The sequence below is a fragment of the Oncorhynchus keta genome, chromosome 20 (genome assembly GCF_023373465.1).
Source record: "Oncorhynchus keta strain PuntledgeMale-10-30-2019 chromosome 20, Oket_V2, whole genome shotgun sequence".
NCBI classification, from domain to species: Eukaryota; Metazoa; Chordata; class Actinopteri; order Salmoniformes; family Salmonidae; genus Oncorhynchus; species Oncorhynchus keta.
Window position 1 is genome coordinate 34181242 of NC_068440.1, and position 15983 is coordinate 34197224.

Below are 15983 nucleotides of genomic sequence, written 5' to 3' on the forward strand. Positions count from 1 at the left end.
TACTGGTCTTGCTGTATTCCAAGAACCATTAGACTTAATCTAATGGAAGGGACAATTAATTCAGTACCCTTGGAGATGTGTTAAAACATATTAACCAGATGACGGAACACAAACGATCTATACAACAGTGAGGCATAGATCCGCATCACAAATGGCACCCCATTCCTTATATAGTGCACTACGTTTGACCAGGGCTTATAGGGCTCGGGTCAAAATAGGGTGCCATTTGGAACACAGCCACAGGCATAAAATAAACTGCAGGGAGGGAAATCCACTGCTGCTGAAAGATAACCTCAGAAATGTACAAAAATGTAGACCGATGCACAGTCAGAATATTGTTTTAATATCTATGCTAATGATGCTTTTAAATCTCTGTGTGGATTATTTTATGGAGTATCATCTACTGAGCTAGGCATACTAAAATCTGCTGCTTTTCTCTCCCATATATTCCTCCTGCTTCTATACTAAGCAATTAAGTATTTGACTTCTTTAGGAAGAGAATGAGAGCCTTTACACTAATAATAGATAATATTGTATTGTAGTCTTTGGATCACAAGACGGCACACACTGTGTGTGTGTGTGTGTGTATCATAATAAACAGTGTTTATTGAGCTGGAACTGAGATACTGACATACCAATCTGCCTCAGAGCAATGTTTATAAAAATGGTGTGTTGATAAAAATGGTGAGTGGCAGACTACTGGTGAATGGAGGACGCAGACTACTATTGTCTGAGTACAAAGAAACACACTCAAACCCAGTGGTGGAAAAAGTACTCAATTGTCATACTTGAGTAAAAGTAAAGATACCTTCGTAGAAAATGATTCAAGTCAATGTGAAAGTCATCCAGTAAATCCTACTTGAGTAAAAGTCTAAAAGTATTTGGTTTTAAATATACTTAGGTATCAAAAATAAATGTATAAATCATTTCAACTTCTTTATATTAAGCACACCAGACGGCACCATTTTCCTGCTCTTTATTTATTTATGGATAGCCAGGGACACACTTCAACATTCACACATCATTTACAAAGGATGCACTTGTGTTTAGTGAGTCTGTCAGATCAGAGGCAGTAGGGATGACCAGGAATGTTCTCTGTTTAGTGAGTCTGTCAGATCAGAGGCAGTAGAGATGACCAGGAATGTTCTCTGTTTAGTGAGTCTGTCAGATCAGAGGCAGTAGAGATGACCAGGAATGTTCTCTGTTTAGTGAGTCTGTCAGATCAGAGGCAGTAGAGATGACCAGGGATGTTCTCTGTTTAGTGAGTCTGTCAGATCAGAGGCAGTAGGGATGACCAGGGATGTTCTCTGTTTAGTGAGTCCTCCAGATCAGAGGCAGTAGGGATGACCAGGGATGTTCTCTGTTTAGTGAGTCTGTCAGATCAGAGGCAGTAGGGATGACCAGGGATGTTCTCTGTTTAGTGAGTCTGTCAGATCAGAGGCAGTAGGGATGACCAGGGATGTTCTCTGTTTAGTGAGTCTGTCAGATCAGAGGCAGTAGGGATGACCAGGAATGTTCTCTGTTTAGTGAGTCAGTCAGATCAGAGGCAGTAGGGATGACCAGGAATGTTCTCTGTTTAGTGAGTCTGTCAGATCAGAGGCAGTAGGGATGACCAGGGATGTTCTCTGTTTAGTGAGTCCTCCAGATCAGAGGCAGTAGGGATGACCAGGGATGTTCTCTGTTTAGTGAGTCTGTCAGATCAGAGGCAGTAGGGATGACCAGGGATGTTCTCTGTTTAGTGAGTCTGTCAGATCAGAGGCAGTAGGGATGACCAGGGATGTTCTCTGTTTAGTGAGTCTGTCAGATCAGAGGCAGTAGAGATGACCAGGGATGTTCTCTTGATAAGTGTGTGAATTGGACCATTTTCCTGTACTTCTAAGCAATCAAAATGTAACTTGTACTTTTGTCAGCAAAAAGGAGTAAAAAGTACATGATTTTCTTTAGAAATGTAGTGAAGTAAAAGTTGTCAAAAATATGTGAATAGTAAAGTACAGATACCCCCCCCCCAAAAAAAAATACTTAAGTAGTACATTAAAGTATGTTTTACCTAGGTACTTTACACCACTGCTCAAACCCAAATGACACCCTATTCCCAATATAGTACACTGCTTTTGACCAGGGCCCATAGGGACTAGGGTACTCTTTGGGATGCAAGCCACATCTTAATGCTTCCCTCGTGTCCATGAGAGGGCTTCATCAATTCATCAAAACAAATCATTTCCTCTAAAAAAATATGAATTGGCTCCATATCTCGAACACCGGCCTTTGTACATGTAGTACATGTTTAACTGCTATGCTATAACAGTGATGTACGATGTCTTGTTTCCACCCATTTGAAAAATATGCGTAGTATACAATCACATGTGACTGTTATTGCACCCCGTGGAAAGAGCATGGCGTCCCTCATAAATGCCACCTGCTGTGATGAATGGGCCAATAAGAGAACAATAGGAGGTGGAAACACACTTTACAGTCAGCAGAGATTCATCTTGAAACATTAAACTGACGAGAGATGGAAAGTACGGCTGTCTGTTCATTGCATCCCAGTTGGATTCATGCCTTATGGGTTGGTTTGATTTGTACTTTCATCTTTTTTTTTTTTTACATACAGTATATGTGAAGGTTGTACAGTATACACAGTGCAGTAAAGGGGAATTGGACGATTATGAGGGCGGAGGGCGTTGTCTATACAGTACAGTGCCTTCAGAAAGTATTCACACCCTTTGACTTTTTCCACATTTGATTGTTTTATAGCCTGAATTTAAAATGTATTAAATTGAGATTATGTGCCACTGATCTACACACAATACCCCATAATGTCAAAGTGCAATTATGTTTTTAGAAATGCTTACAAATTAATACAAAATGTAAAGCTGAAATGTATTGAGTCAATAAGTATTCAATCCTTTTGTTATGGCCTAAATCATTTCAGGAGTAAAAATGTGCTTAACAAGTCACATAATAAGTTGCATGGACTCCCTCTGTGTGCAATACCAGTGTTTAACATGATTTGAAAATGACTACCTCATCTCTGTGCCCCACACATATGTAAGGTTCCTCTGTTGATCAGTGAATTTCAAGCACAGTTTCAACCACAAAGACCAGGGAGGTTTTTCAATGGTTTGCAAAGAAGGACACCTATTGGTAGATGGGTAAAAAAGAAAAGCAGAGATTGAATATACCTTTGAGCATGGTGAAGTTATTAACTACACTCTGGATTGCGTATCAACACACCCAGAAACTACAAAGATAAAGGTGCCCTTCCTAACTTCGTTGCCAGGAAGGAAGGAAACCACTCTGGGATTTCACCATGAGGCCAATGGTGACTTTAAAACAGTTACAGAGTTTAATGGCTGTGATAGGAGAAAACTGAGGATGGATCAACAACATTGTAGTTACTCCTCAATAATAACCTTAATTACAGAGTTGAATGGCTGTGATAGGAGAACACTGAGGATGGATCAACTACATTGTTGTTACTCTACAATACTAACCTAAATGACAGAGAGAAAATAAGGAAGCCTGTACAGATTTTTTATTATTATTACAAAACATGCATCCTGTTTGCAATAAGGCACTAAAGTAATACTGTAGAAAAATGTGGCAAAGAAATTAGCTTTATGTCCTGAATAGCAAGCGTTATGTTTGGGGCAAATCCAACACAACACATTACTGAGTACCACTCTGTCACTCCCTGACCTTTGAGATCCTTTTCATTCTCTATGTTTGGTTAGGTGTGTTTGGTTAGGTCAGGGTGTGACTCGGGTGGGAAAGTCTATGTTTTCTATTTCTTTGTTTTTGGCCGTGTGTGGTTGTCTATCGATAGCTGTCTATCGTTGTCTCTGATTGGGGATCACATATAAGTTGTCATTTTCCTGCTGGTGTTTGTGGGATCTTGTTTTCTGTTTATTGTTTTTCCTGACAGAACTGTGCCCTTTCGTTTTCTCCTTTTGTCATTTTGTTTGAGTGTTTTTTTTCACATTAAATCATGAACACTTTCCACGCTGCGCTTTGGTCTCATTCCGATGACAGCCGTTACACACTCTTTACGTCTCTAAGCATGGTGGTGACTGCATCATGTTATTGCTATGCTTGACATCAGCAAGGACTAGGGAGGTTTTTGGATCAAAATAAACAGAATAGAGCTAAGCACAGGCAACCTTTTTGAGGAAAACTTGGTTTCTTTATGCTTTCCAACAGACACTGGGAGACAAATTTACCTTTCAGTAAGACAACCTAAAACACAAGGCCGAATATACACTAAAGTTGCTTACTAAGACGACATTGAAGGTTCCTGACTGGCCTAGTTACTGTTTTTTAATGAATTTTTTAAACCTTTATTTAAATAGGCAAGTCAGTTAAGAATAAAATCTTATTTTCAATGACGGCCTAGGAACAATGGGTTAACTGCGTGTTCAGGGGCAGAATGACAGATTTGTACCTTGTCAGCTCGGGGGTGTGAAATTGCAACCTTCCAGTTACTAGTCCAACGCTCTTAACCACTAGGCTACCCTGCTGCCCTTTTGACTTAAATCAGCTTGAAAATCTATGGCAAGGCATGACAGATATTTAAGATTTTTTTTACAGAATAATGGGAAAATATTGTAAAATCCACATGGTCAAAGCTCTTAGCAACTCAACTGGAATCGCTGCAAAAGGTGATTCTAACATGTATTGACTCAGGGTGTCACGACTTCCGCCGAAGTTGGTGCCTCGTTGTTTGGGAGACGTTCGGCGGTCAACGTCACCGGCTTTCTCGTCTCCACCGATCTACATTTCTTTTTCCTTTTGTCTGGTCTTGATTGTACCTGGTTTCTATTTTACATTATCATTTATTCCCTATTTGACCCTCTGGTTCCATCATGGTTTTGTGCGTGTTTATTGTTGTTAAGTTGTCTCGTTTATGTGCTATGAAATGTTGTTCTCCTTGATGGAAGATTGTTTATTGAGTAAAGTTACGATTATTACTCATCTCTGTGTCCTGCGCCTGCACAGCCATGGATCGCATGCTGCAAACCATGGAGCGATGGGAGAGAGGGGTTTTTCCAGCAGCCCCATCATCATCACCCCAGCTACCACAACAACCCACATCACTGTCCACCCCTCCTTCACCTGGATCCAGTGGGATTAATACTTATTTTCTTCCAGAATTTGCAAATAAATTCATTAAAAATCCTACAATGTGATTTTCTGGATTTTTTTTCTCATTTTGTTTGTCATAGTTGAAGTGTACCTATGATGAAAATTACAGGCCTCTCATCTTTTTAAGTGGGAGATCTTACACAATTGGTGGCTGACTAAATACTTTTTTGCCCCACTGTATTAGTGTTTTATGTTCCATACATTAAAAAAAATTAAACAAATGTTTCTTCCACATTTGAAATGAAAAAGTATTTTGTGTAGATCGTTGACAAAAAAATTACAATTAAATCACACTTTGGTGGGATTTAAAGTGAATCCCACTTTGTAACACAACTACATGTGGATAAAGTTAAGGGGTGTGAATACATTCTGAAGGCACTGTATACTGTATGTGTCACATCTGATTATGCTGCATAGATCAGGGTTTGAATGGGCAACAGAACTCCTTTAGGTTATGAAGAAACCCTTAAATCTAACTGGTTGTTGATGCTGACGGTTGCACAACACATTCATTCTCATTTGAAAGTTGTTTGTTTTGGGAGGTTACAGAAATCAATGTTTGTGATGGATGGAAACTTGAAGCTTGTGTAAGTGCCTGTCTGCCACACATGATTCATACTGTACATTATACCAACTAACAGGCTGCTGGAGGTCTGGTGGCAGGCAGCTGTTTTTTACAAATCCACATCCAAAAACAAACCCCTTCAGCCTTCCTTAAAGACTAACATTGCCCACTTTGTATTGATGACGAAAGGCTGAATTTCAGTTTTTTCCACTGCCCAATGTGTACTGTACCCCTGAAGCAGAATACCTGACGCCATTTTGAAAGGTCTTAACGTCCAGATTCACAAAACACTTCTAACGAAAAAAACTTAAGGGGAAAAATAAGAAGTTCATAAGTTTGTTTGTAAGTGAAATTCGTCAAAATGTTCTTAGGAATTCATAGTTTTCTTAGGAACGTAGTAAATATCTTTCCTAAGGACTTAAATATCTTGTTATGTGTCATTGACATTAGTGACGTGCTTGAAACCAATAAATAAGCCTAAGTGACAGGGATGATAGGATTTGTCCCACTTTATTAAAGTGATGATATTTCCATTTTATTATATTTAATTATCTGCTTTATGTCTCAAGAAAAAAAAATGATACTGTTACGTAAAAGTCCGTCAATGGCCGCGGACAGCACTTGGTACTGTAACGTACACATTCATCACTCCTCCCTGCTCCGTTATCAGATAAGTTAACAATGTGGGTCGACACACAAATTAACTTCTGTCTTAGTACATACATTTCACACTTATGAGAATAGGTAGAGCTCATTACATCACCGCATTGGATCTCTGCAAAGCGTACTGGCAGGTGCCCCTGGGTGAAAAATCCATGGCCTACACTGCGTTCCGGATGCCGATGGGCCTGTTCCAGTTCAAGGTCATGACGTTTGACCTTCATGGGGCCCCTGCGACTTTCCAGAGGCTGATGGACAAGGTCCTCCAGGACTGTGACGATTACTGTGCTGCTTACTTGGATGACGCGGTGATCTGCAGCTACTCCTGGGAGGAGCACATACAGCATCTTAGCAGAGTCCTGGGAAGATCCATGAAGCAGGCCTCACGGTTAACCTCCTGAAGTGTGAGTGGACGAAACAGGAGACAAAGTACCTGGGTTACCAGCTGGGTAAGGGTGAAGTTCGGCCTCAGGTGGACAAAGTGGAGTCCATCAGGAACAGCCCTCAACCTAAAACCAGGACACAGGTGAAGTCCTTCCTAGGTCTGGCAGGGTGGTACCGGAGATGCATTCCGCAGTTTTCGACCATCGCTGTCCCTCTGACCAACCTCACTTCAAAGGTGGCCACCAACCCTGTGAAGTGGACTGAGGAGTGTGAGGAAGCCTTCATGATACTGGAGCTGTACTGGCCCAAGGGGAGCCAGCAGAAGAGCTTCCTGTGCTGTACCTGAGTCGGAAGCTGTTGTCCAGGGAAATCAGGTATTCTACAATCGAGAAGCTAAAGTGGGCCCTAGATAGCCTCCATTACTACCTTCTTGGGAGGGAATTTGACCTGCACACGGACCACAGAGCACTGACCTGGATCCAGACCATGAAGGACCGGAATTCTCGTGTGACCAGGTGGTATCTAGAGCTCCATCCCTTTAGGTTCTGTGTCCGTCACAAGGCAGGAGAGAACGTCACGGCGGACTACCTATCAAGGCTCCTGAACCTGGTCTCTTCAGGAGAGGAGGAAGGTAATGTGGCGTAGAAGTCGATCACGGGCCGCGGGCAGCATTTGGTACTTTAATGCACGCACACATTCATCACTCCTCCCTGCTCCGTTATAAGGTAACAATGTGGGTCGACACACAAGTTAAGTTCTGTCTTCGTACATACATTTCACACTTATGTCAATGTTCATAGTTAATATAAGCAATATTTATTATACTTATCGAGGTTGTGGATGAGCACTTTGTTTGTTTGTTCTGTTCCTCTCTCTCCCTGTAGCTTCCGGGGATGCTGGGTAAGGACCCGAGCTAAGGGAATTGGGCTGACTTTGTAGTGCCTGTCCCAAATGGCTCATTAATGTAAATGGGCATATTGAAAGACACTGTCAGTAGTAATGTCATTTTATAACTGTTATGTTGTGATATTGTTTCATAAACATGTTGCAATGTATATACTTTACTATGTTTAGTTAAATGGAAAATGTAGGTTTGTATTGGTAATTGCTCAATTAATTAGTGTTAATTGTTCTGAGGGGAGGGGCTAGCCCTACAAAAGGAGTCTCTCTTTCAGTTCATGGGGAGGCATTTTGGATTGAGCTGTGAATGGGGTAGCATTGTGTTTAGCTGTCCTATAAGGTATATGTTTGATGGCAGTACTGTGAATGGGGCAGCATTGTGTTTAGCTGTCCCATAAGGTATATGTTTGATGGCAGTACTGTGAATGGGGCAGCATTGTGTTTAGCTGTCCCATAAGGTATATGTTTGATGGCAGTACTGTGAATGGGGCAGCATTGTTTTTAGCTGTCCCATAAGGTATATGTTTGATGGCAGTACTGTGAATGGGGCAGCATTGTGTTTAGCTGTCCCATAAGGTATATGTTTGATGGCAGTACTGTGAATGGGGCAGCATTGTGTTTAGCTGTCCCATAAGGTATATGTTTGATAGCAGTACTGTGAATGGGGCAGCATTGTGTTTAGCTGTCCCATAAGGTATATGTTTGATGGCAGTACTGTGAATGGGGCATCATTGTGTTTAGCTGTCCCATAAGGTATATGTTTGATGGCAGTACTGTGAATGGGGCAGCATTGTGTTTAGCTGTCCCATAAGGTATATGTTTGATGGCAGTACTGTGGATGGGGCAGCATTGTGTTTAGCTGTCCCATAAGGTATATGTTTGATGGCAGTACTGTGAATGGGGCAGCATTGTGTTTAGCTGTCCCATAAGGTATATGTTTGATGGCAGTACTGTGGATGGGGCAGCATTGTGTTTAGCTGTCCCATAAGGTATATGTTTGATGGCAGTACTGTGAATGGGGCAGCATTGTGTTTAGCTGTCCCATAAGGTATATGTTTGATGGCAGTACTGTGAATGGGGCAGCATTGTGTTTAGCTGTCCCATAAGGTATATGTTTGATGGCAGTACTGTGAATGGGGCAGCATTGTGTTTAGCTGTCCTATAAGGTATATGTTTGATGGCAGTACTGTGAATGGGGCAGCATTGTTTTTAGCTGTCCCATAAGGTATATGTTTGATGGCAGTACTGTGAATGGGGCAGCATTGTGTTTAGCTGTCCCATAAGGTATATGTTTGATGGCAGTACTGTGAATGGGGCAGCATTGTGTTTAGCTGTCCCATAAGGTATATGTTTGATGGCAGTACTGTGAATGGGGCAGCATTGTGTTTAGCTGTCCCATAAGGTATATGTTTGATGGCAGTACTGTTGTTTTTGTTCCAGAATCACTTTGTAAATAAACACCCTGAAGCACAGAAGAACATTTGGGGCTCCGCCATCTTTTTTTATTTTGATAGAGGTTAGGTTTTCCAGTTTAGCCTTCTGGCCTACCCTAAGTGACATATACAGAAAAACAAACTTTATTTTTCAAACATTGTAGCCATCAGACTAGCTATATCAAAAACAAAATGGATAACCCAGGAAAGCGCAATAAAACTTCAGCAAACAAGAGCTTGAAGTGAAGGTGGAGGAAAAAGCAGGCAGGAAAAGGTTGCTGTTGGAGAGACTGGATAACTGCGGGGTCACTGCAGACACCACTGGGTGAGACAAGTCTGTCTCCATCAGGACAAGGGACAGTGACGGCGTAAAACAAATGTTCCAACATGAAGTCAACTGTTAAGAAGATGGGATCTGTCACGTTCTGACCTTAGTTCCTTTGTTATGTCTTTGTTTTGGTATGGTTAAGGCGTGAGTTGGGTGGGTTTGTCTATGTACCGTTTTCTATGTTGTGTTTTGCGTTTGGCCTGGTATGGTTCTCAATCAGAGGCAGGTGTCGTTAGTTGTCTCTGATTGAGGATCATACTTAGTTTAGCCTTTTCCCCCTTGTGTTTGGTGGGTGTTTATTTTCTGTGTCATAAGGTATATGTTTGATGTGTTCCACACGGAACTGGGGCAGCATTGGTTATATCACGTGTCGTTTATTGTTTTGTTTTCAGTGTTCGCTTGTTTTAATAAAGAAGCATGAACATAACCACGCTGAAGCGCATTGGTCCTCTGATTCTTACTACATCCTCCTATTTTGATCGGAGGAGGAAGACAGTTTAGCCTTACAGGAGCTGAGAGAAGAAAAACAAGACTTTATTTTTCAAACATTGTGGACCAGCTGGAGGAGAATGTGTTGTCCATGATAGGAGAGACGATGGTAGAGGGACTGCATGACCGGTAAGTTAGCTAGCTAGCTAGCACTTCTAGAATATAGTAATATGTTGTTAATTACTAGCTAGCTAGATAATACTCATGTAATTAGTTTTCTTGCTGTATTTAAATGTCCGGTATCCAACTGTGTCTGTGGCAGTGGCACAAGAAAACATTCATGGTTACGAAAGTATCCATTCGTCAAATACAAGAGTTTAGCTGTCCTGAAGTTAAGTACATTTCCAAGAAGAATCCCATTTCTTAATGTTTTTCTTAGGAAGAAACATAGGAAAAAACATACGAATATGTTCAATAACTTTATTGAGGAATAGCAACTTTTGCTTAATTAACTTTCTTCATAAGTCGATAGTTAAGGGAAAAATGGCAGTCAGACGGTTTTGTGAGTCTGGACCCTGGTTTTTGTAGTCACTCTCAAGATTGGAGATCACCACGGATACCATGGTTGTTGTAGTCACTCTCAAGATTGGAGATCACCACGGATACCATGGTTGTTGTAGTCACTCTCAAGATTGGAGATCACCACGGATACCATGGTTTTTTAGTCACTCTCAAGATTGGAGATCACCACGGATACCATGGTTTTTGTAGTCCTCTCAAGATTGGAGATCTGGCACCAACGGATACCATGGTTGTTGTAGTCACTCTCAAGATTGGAGAGACAGGATACCAGGAGCTGAGAGAAGCAAGAGTTGAAGAAGATCTGGACCAACGGATACCATGGTTGTTGTAGTTACTCTCAAGATTGGAGATCTGGCACCTAGCTAGGAATATAGTAATATGTTGTTAATTACTAGCTAGCTAGATACTACGGATACCATGGTTTTGTTGCTAGTCATTTAAATTGGAGATCTGGCACCAACGGATACCATGGTTTTTGTAGTCACTCTCAAGATTGGAGATCACCACGGATACCATGGTTTTGCTAGTCTCTCAAGATTGGAGATCTGGCACCAACGGATACCATGGTTTAATGTAGTCACTTCAAGATTGGAGATCTGGAAAAAACGGATACGAACATGTTCAAGTCACTTCAAGATTGAGATCTAGCAACATGGTTGCTTTATTCAAGATTGGAGATCTTCATAAGATACCATGGTTGTTGAAAAGTCACAGTCAAGATTGGAGATCTGGCACCAGTCTGGATACCATGGTTTTTGTAGTCACTCTCAAGATTGGAGATCACCACGGATACCATGGTTGTTGTAGTCACTCTCAAGATTGGAGATCACCACGGATACCATGGTTTTGTAGTCACTCTCAAGATTGGAGATCACCACGGATACCATGGTTTTTGTAGTCACTCTCAAGATTGGAGATCACCACGGATACCATGGTTTTTGTAGTCACTCTCAAGATTGGAGATCTGGCACCAACGGATACCATGGTTGTTGTAGTCACTCTCAAGATTGGAGATCTGGCACCAACGGATACCATGGTTTTTGTAGTCACTCTCAAGATTGGAGATCACCACGGATACCATGGTTTTTGTAGTCACTCTCAAGATTGGAGATCTGGCACCAACGGATACCATGGTTGTTGTAGTCACTCTCAAGATTGGAGATCTGGCACCAACGGATACCATGGTTGTTGTAGTCACTCTCAAGATTGGAGATCTGGCACCAACGGATACCATGGTTGTTGTAGTCACTCTCAAGATTGGAGATCTGGCACCAACGGATACCATGGTTGTTGTAGTCACTCTCAAGATTGGAGATCACCACGGATACCATGGTTGTTGTAGTCACTCTCAAGATTGGAGATCACCACGGATACCATACACCATTGAACGACAGGGTCAAGGCAAGTAAACTAACAGCATACACAAACAGTGGTGACAAATGAACACGTTTTTTTTCAGTGAATATGAAAAATGACAGGTGACCTTAGGAATTATTATAATTACTCATTTGTTTCTGCCTGGTAGGTAGGGACCGGCCACCGTGGATGTGTGGATACACTCCATGAGATACTCTTTTATTCAGACACATCTAGAATTTGATGGATGTTGAGCGATTGCTGGATTCCTTTTACTGTGCGCCACGTGGTAGAATTTACAGAGAGATACAGTACAATCCAGAAACATCTCAACATGACAGAATGTAAATCACTACTCTATTGAAGCAGCTGGTTTAAGTAGTGTAAATAAACAGGAAGAGACAGGTTTGATGGGGGAACAAGACCAGTAGAAACCTTGTCTTAGGAAGAAGAAACTGCTGAACCCCTAGACCTGGGTTCAAATAGTATTATACGTATTTTATCAAAATCATTTAGGGTTTTGAATTGAGCCTGCCTGGAATGCCAGATGTGCAGAACATGGACTTTTGGGAAGATTCCATGGTGCAACCGACCTTCTAGAGAGAAAAGAAATACCAACGAAGCTGGGTCTGGGAATCAAACTGGAGTTTGTTTGCTACATTGAGACAGTGAGATTCATAGCTCACGCCATAGTATCTCTATCAAAGCACAATGCAGCCATGCTAGTCTCTTTGCATTCGCCTCGTTGACAACCCATTTGACCTCTCCCAGCTGGTTAGTGATACACAGAGACACTCGTCTACAGGGACAGAGGACAGGGAGCAGATTGACTTTGATGTAGATGGATAGAGAATGATCTCTGTGTCTGTCTGGCTATGTGTCTAGCTGTGTCTGCCTGCCTGGCTGTCATCAAGTTTGCAGACGACACTACGGTGGTAGGCTTGATTACCAACAACGACGAGGCGGCCTACAGGGAGGAGGTGAGGGCCTTCGGAGTGTGGTGTCAGGAAAATAACCTCTCACTCAATATCAACTAAACAAAGGAGATGATCGTGGACTTCAGGAAACAGCAGAGGGAGCACCACCCCTATCCACATCGAAGGGACAGCATTGGAGAAGGTGGAACATTTTAAGTTCCTCGGCGTAAACATCACAGACAAACTGAAATGGTCCACCCACACAGACAGTGTAGTGAAGAAGGCGCAACAGAGCCTCTCCAACCTCAGGAGGCTGAAGAAATGTGGCTTGTCATCTAAAACACTCACAAACTGTTACAGATGCACAATCGAGAGCATCCTGTCGGGATGTATCACCACCTGGTACGGCAATTGCATTGCCCTCAACCACAAGGTTCTCCAGAGGGTAGTACGGTTTGCACAAAGCATCACCAGGGCAAACTATTTGCCCTCCAGGACACCTACAGCACCCGATGTCACAGGAAAGCCAAACAGATAATCAAGGACAACAACCACCCGAGCCACTGCCTGTTCACCCCGCTAATATCCAGAAGTCGAGGTCAGTAGAGGTGCATCAAAGCTGGGACCGAGAGACTGAAAAACAGCTTCTATCTCGAGGCCATCAGACTGTTAAACAGCCATCACTAGCATAGAGAGGCTGCTGCCAACATATGGACTCAAATCTCTGGCAGCTTCAATAAACGTACTTAATAAAGGTATCACTAGTCACTTTAAATAACGCCACTTTAATCATGTTTACACAGAGGTATCACTAGTCACTTTAAATAATGCCACTTTTAATAATGTTTAAACAGAGGTATCACTGGTCACTTTAAATAATGCCACTTTTAATAATGTTTACATATCCTACATGATTCAAAGGTAGAATAAAGTGTAACTGTATTCTACACCATCTACTGCATCTGCCTATGCCATCGCTCATCTATATATTTCTATGTATATATTCATCCCTTTACATTTGTATTTGTGTGTATAAGGTAGTTGTTGTGAATTTGTTAGATTACTTGTTAGATTTTACTACATAGTCGGAACTAGAAGCACAAGCATTTCGCTACACTCGCATTATCATCTGCTAACCATGTGTATGTGACCAATGCCATTTGATTTGAGTTGATTGGTCTCTCCCTCCATCCATCTGCCTGTCTGTTTCTGTTTCTGTGTGTGTGCCTGTGGGTTTACTGTGGCATATCTTAAACAGAGTACCCTCTCCTCTTGTTGTGCCTTCCTACTCCTTCTCTGTGCGCAGAACTCAACAAGCAGGGGGATGTTCATGGTGCACACTATATCAGTGTTCCTCAACCCTGCTCCCGAAGAGCCACAGAAATGCAGGGTTTTGTCCCACCTCAGCAGTGCAACACCTGATTCAGCTTATCAAGCCGTTGATTGAAGATCAGTTGATTATTTGAATTAGGTGTGATGGCACTAAGCTGAGACTAAACATGCAAAAGCAAGGCTATGTCAGGAAAAGATACTAGCTGTCAAAGCCACCTCGGTCTTTGCTTCCTCATGAATTCCTCTCAAAGGGATCTTGGATCAACTCTTTTTATTTAATTTTTTATTATTATTATTATTTTTTGCATTTTCCAATTAAGAACATTCAAAACAAAAGTGAAAAGATATTAGACAACGATAGGACAAAGTGACAGTAACAGACGAGCGTAACAAAAATAAATAATAATTATAATTATATAAACAAACATACAATAAGAAAAAAAAGAAAAATAACGAGACATTGGATCACCTGCCGTAGGCTACATATTATACATTACGTGTGAAACATTATGTGAGGATTATATATAGATTCAATCAATGAGATGTGGGGGGAGATTCTCCATATAGTCAATAAAAGGTTGCCAAATTCTGTATTGGATCAACTCTTTGAGAGGGAATTGAGGAAACAGTAAGACACAGCCCAGCACTGAGTATCACTGTAATCAGCTCTACAGTAATGTCTCAACAACCACAAGCTTTATAACAATAGTTGTAAGGGAAATTAAAGCAGGAGACTACATACCCACACACCTAGGCAGAGGTGCGCTCCACATGCGCCTCCCCCCTCCAAGGCAGATGATCTCTGGCACTCCTTCCAGTCGGTAGCCCATGTTGCAAGAGAATGTCAGGGTGTCCCCGATGCTGAAGCTGTAGCCATTCCTCCGGCCGAACTGGGGCATCCCCGGATCCTCACAAGGCTCCAAGTTGTATTCTGAAGAAGCAGGAAGTTGTAGCAAGTCAACCTTTTTTTTTTGTACACTAAATGATGGTTCGTTTGAATGCAGTCCATACTCCAAGTTGTATTCATAGGGCTCTGGTCAAAAGTAGTGCACTATAAAGGGAATAGGCTGCCATTTGGGACTCAGTCTACCTGTGAAGTAGATCCACATCCACAGGTCACGGGATTGTTTGACTTGCGCTGTATACTCCAAGTCATGTCAAGAAGGTAATGACATAATGTCAAGTGGTACTCTCGATAAGTAGTGTACCTGTCCATCTGTCAATCACATTCAAATCGATGGAGTTTGTTTGAGTGCAGTGCACACTCAAAATAATACAATTCTAAAGTGAGGAATAATATAGACGTTTGTTATTCATTGATTAGTGACTTTACGGCTTTTGAAGTCTGCCTAAAAGTGATTGTAGCTGCCTTCTAAATGTATGCAATGCCAATGCATTATTCATCAACGCTATGGCTTCGGATCAACACTCTCTCATGTCTAGATTTACATGTGTCAGCATTCCTGTGATGATGCCACCAAACACACACACAATGAATACACACACACACACACACACACACACACACACACAATGAATATACACCCAAACACGCACGCACACACACAGGCACACACAAACACAGACACAATGAACACACACACACACACACAGAATACGCTCACACACAGAATACTCACAACAAATATAAACACACACACACACACACACTGAATACGGTCACACACACAAACACACACACACAAACACACTGTTAAATTCGGTCAACAAACCCTGTCAACATCTATCTTTTTTTATGTCTCAGAAGGGGTGACATCCTGAAGGACACTTAAGGATTTATAAAGGTACAATATGTTTCTATATGACCCCAAAACACTTCAGGGATGATCTTCAAGATGTGTGTCTCTGGGGTGAGGCAGGACTAGTTCTAGGGGATGGCAGAACGCTGGACAGAGCACTGGAGGCATGTGAAGCTAGGCGGAAAGAAGCTCTCA

The 15983-nt window shown here is 41.8% G+C and overlaps 1 protein-coding gene and 1 long non-coding RNA gene across 3 annotated transcripts in view; one reads left to right on the forward strand and one right to left on the reverse strand.

Moving 5' to 3' along the window:
- The window catches only part of LOC118399009 (CUB and sushi domain-containing protein 3-like), a 908305-nt gene that overhangs the window by 293799 nt on the left and 598523 nt on the right, over nucleotides 1-15983 (reverse strand). For both annotated transcript variants that reach the window (XM_052472732.1, XM_052472731.1), the window contains exon 21: nucleotides 14771-14959. In XM_052472732.1, the coding sequence (XP_052328692.1) occupies nucleotides 14771-14959 (189 nt within the window). The remainder of the gene's footprint in view (nucleotides 1-14770; nucleotides 14960-15983) is intronic.
- Nucleotides 8004-9033, forward strand: LOC127909973 (uncharacterized). Its single transcript, XR_008073193.1, has 4 exons — nucleotides 8004-8109; nucleotides 8169-8286; nucleotides 8641-8758; nucleotides 8877-9033. It is a non-coding gene; the product is annotated as an uncharacterized LOC127909973 (long non-coding RNA).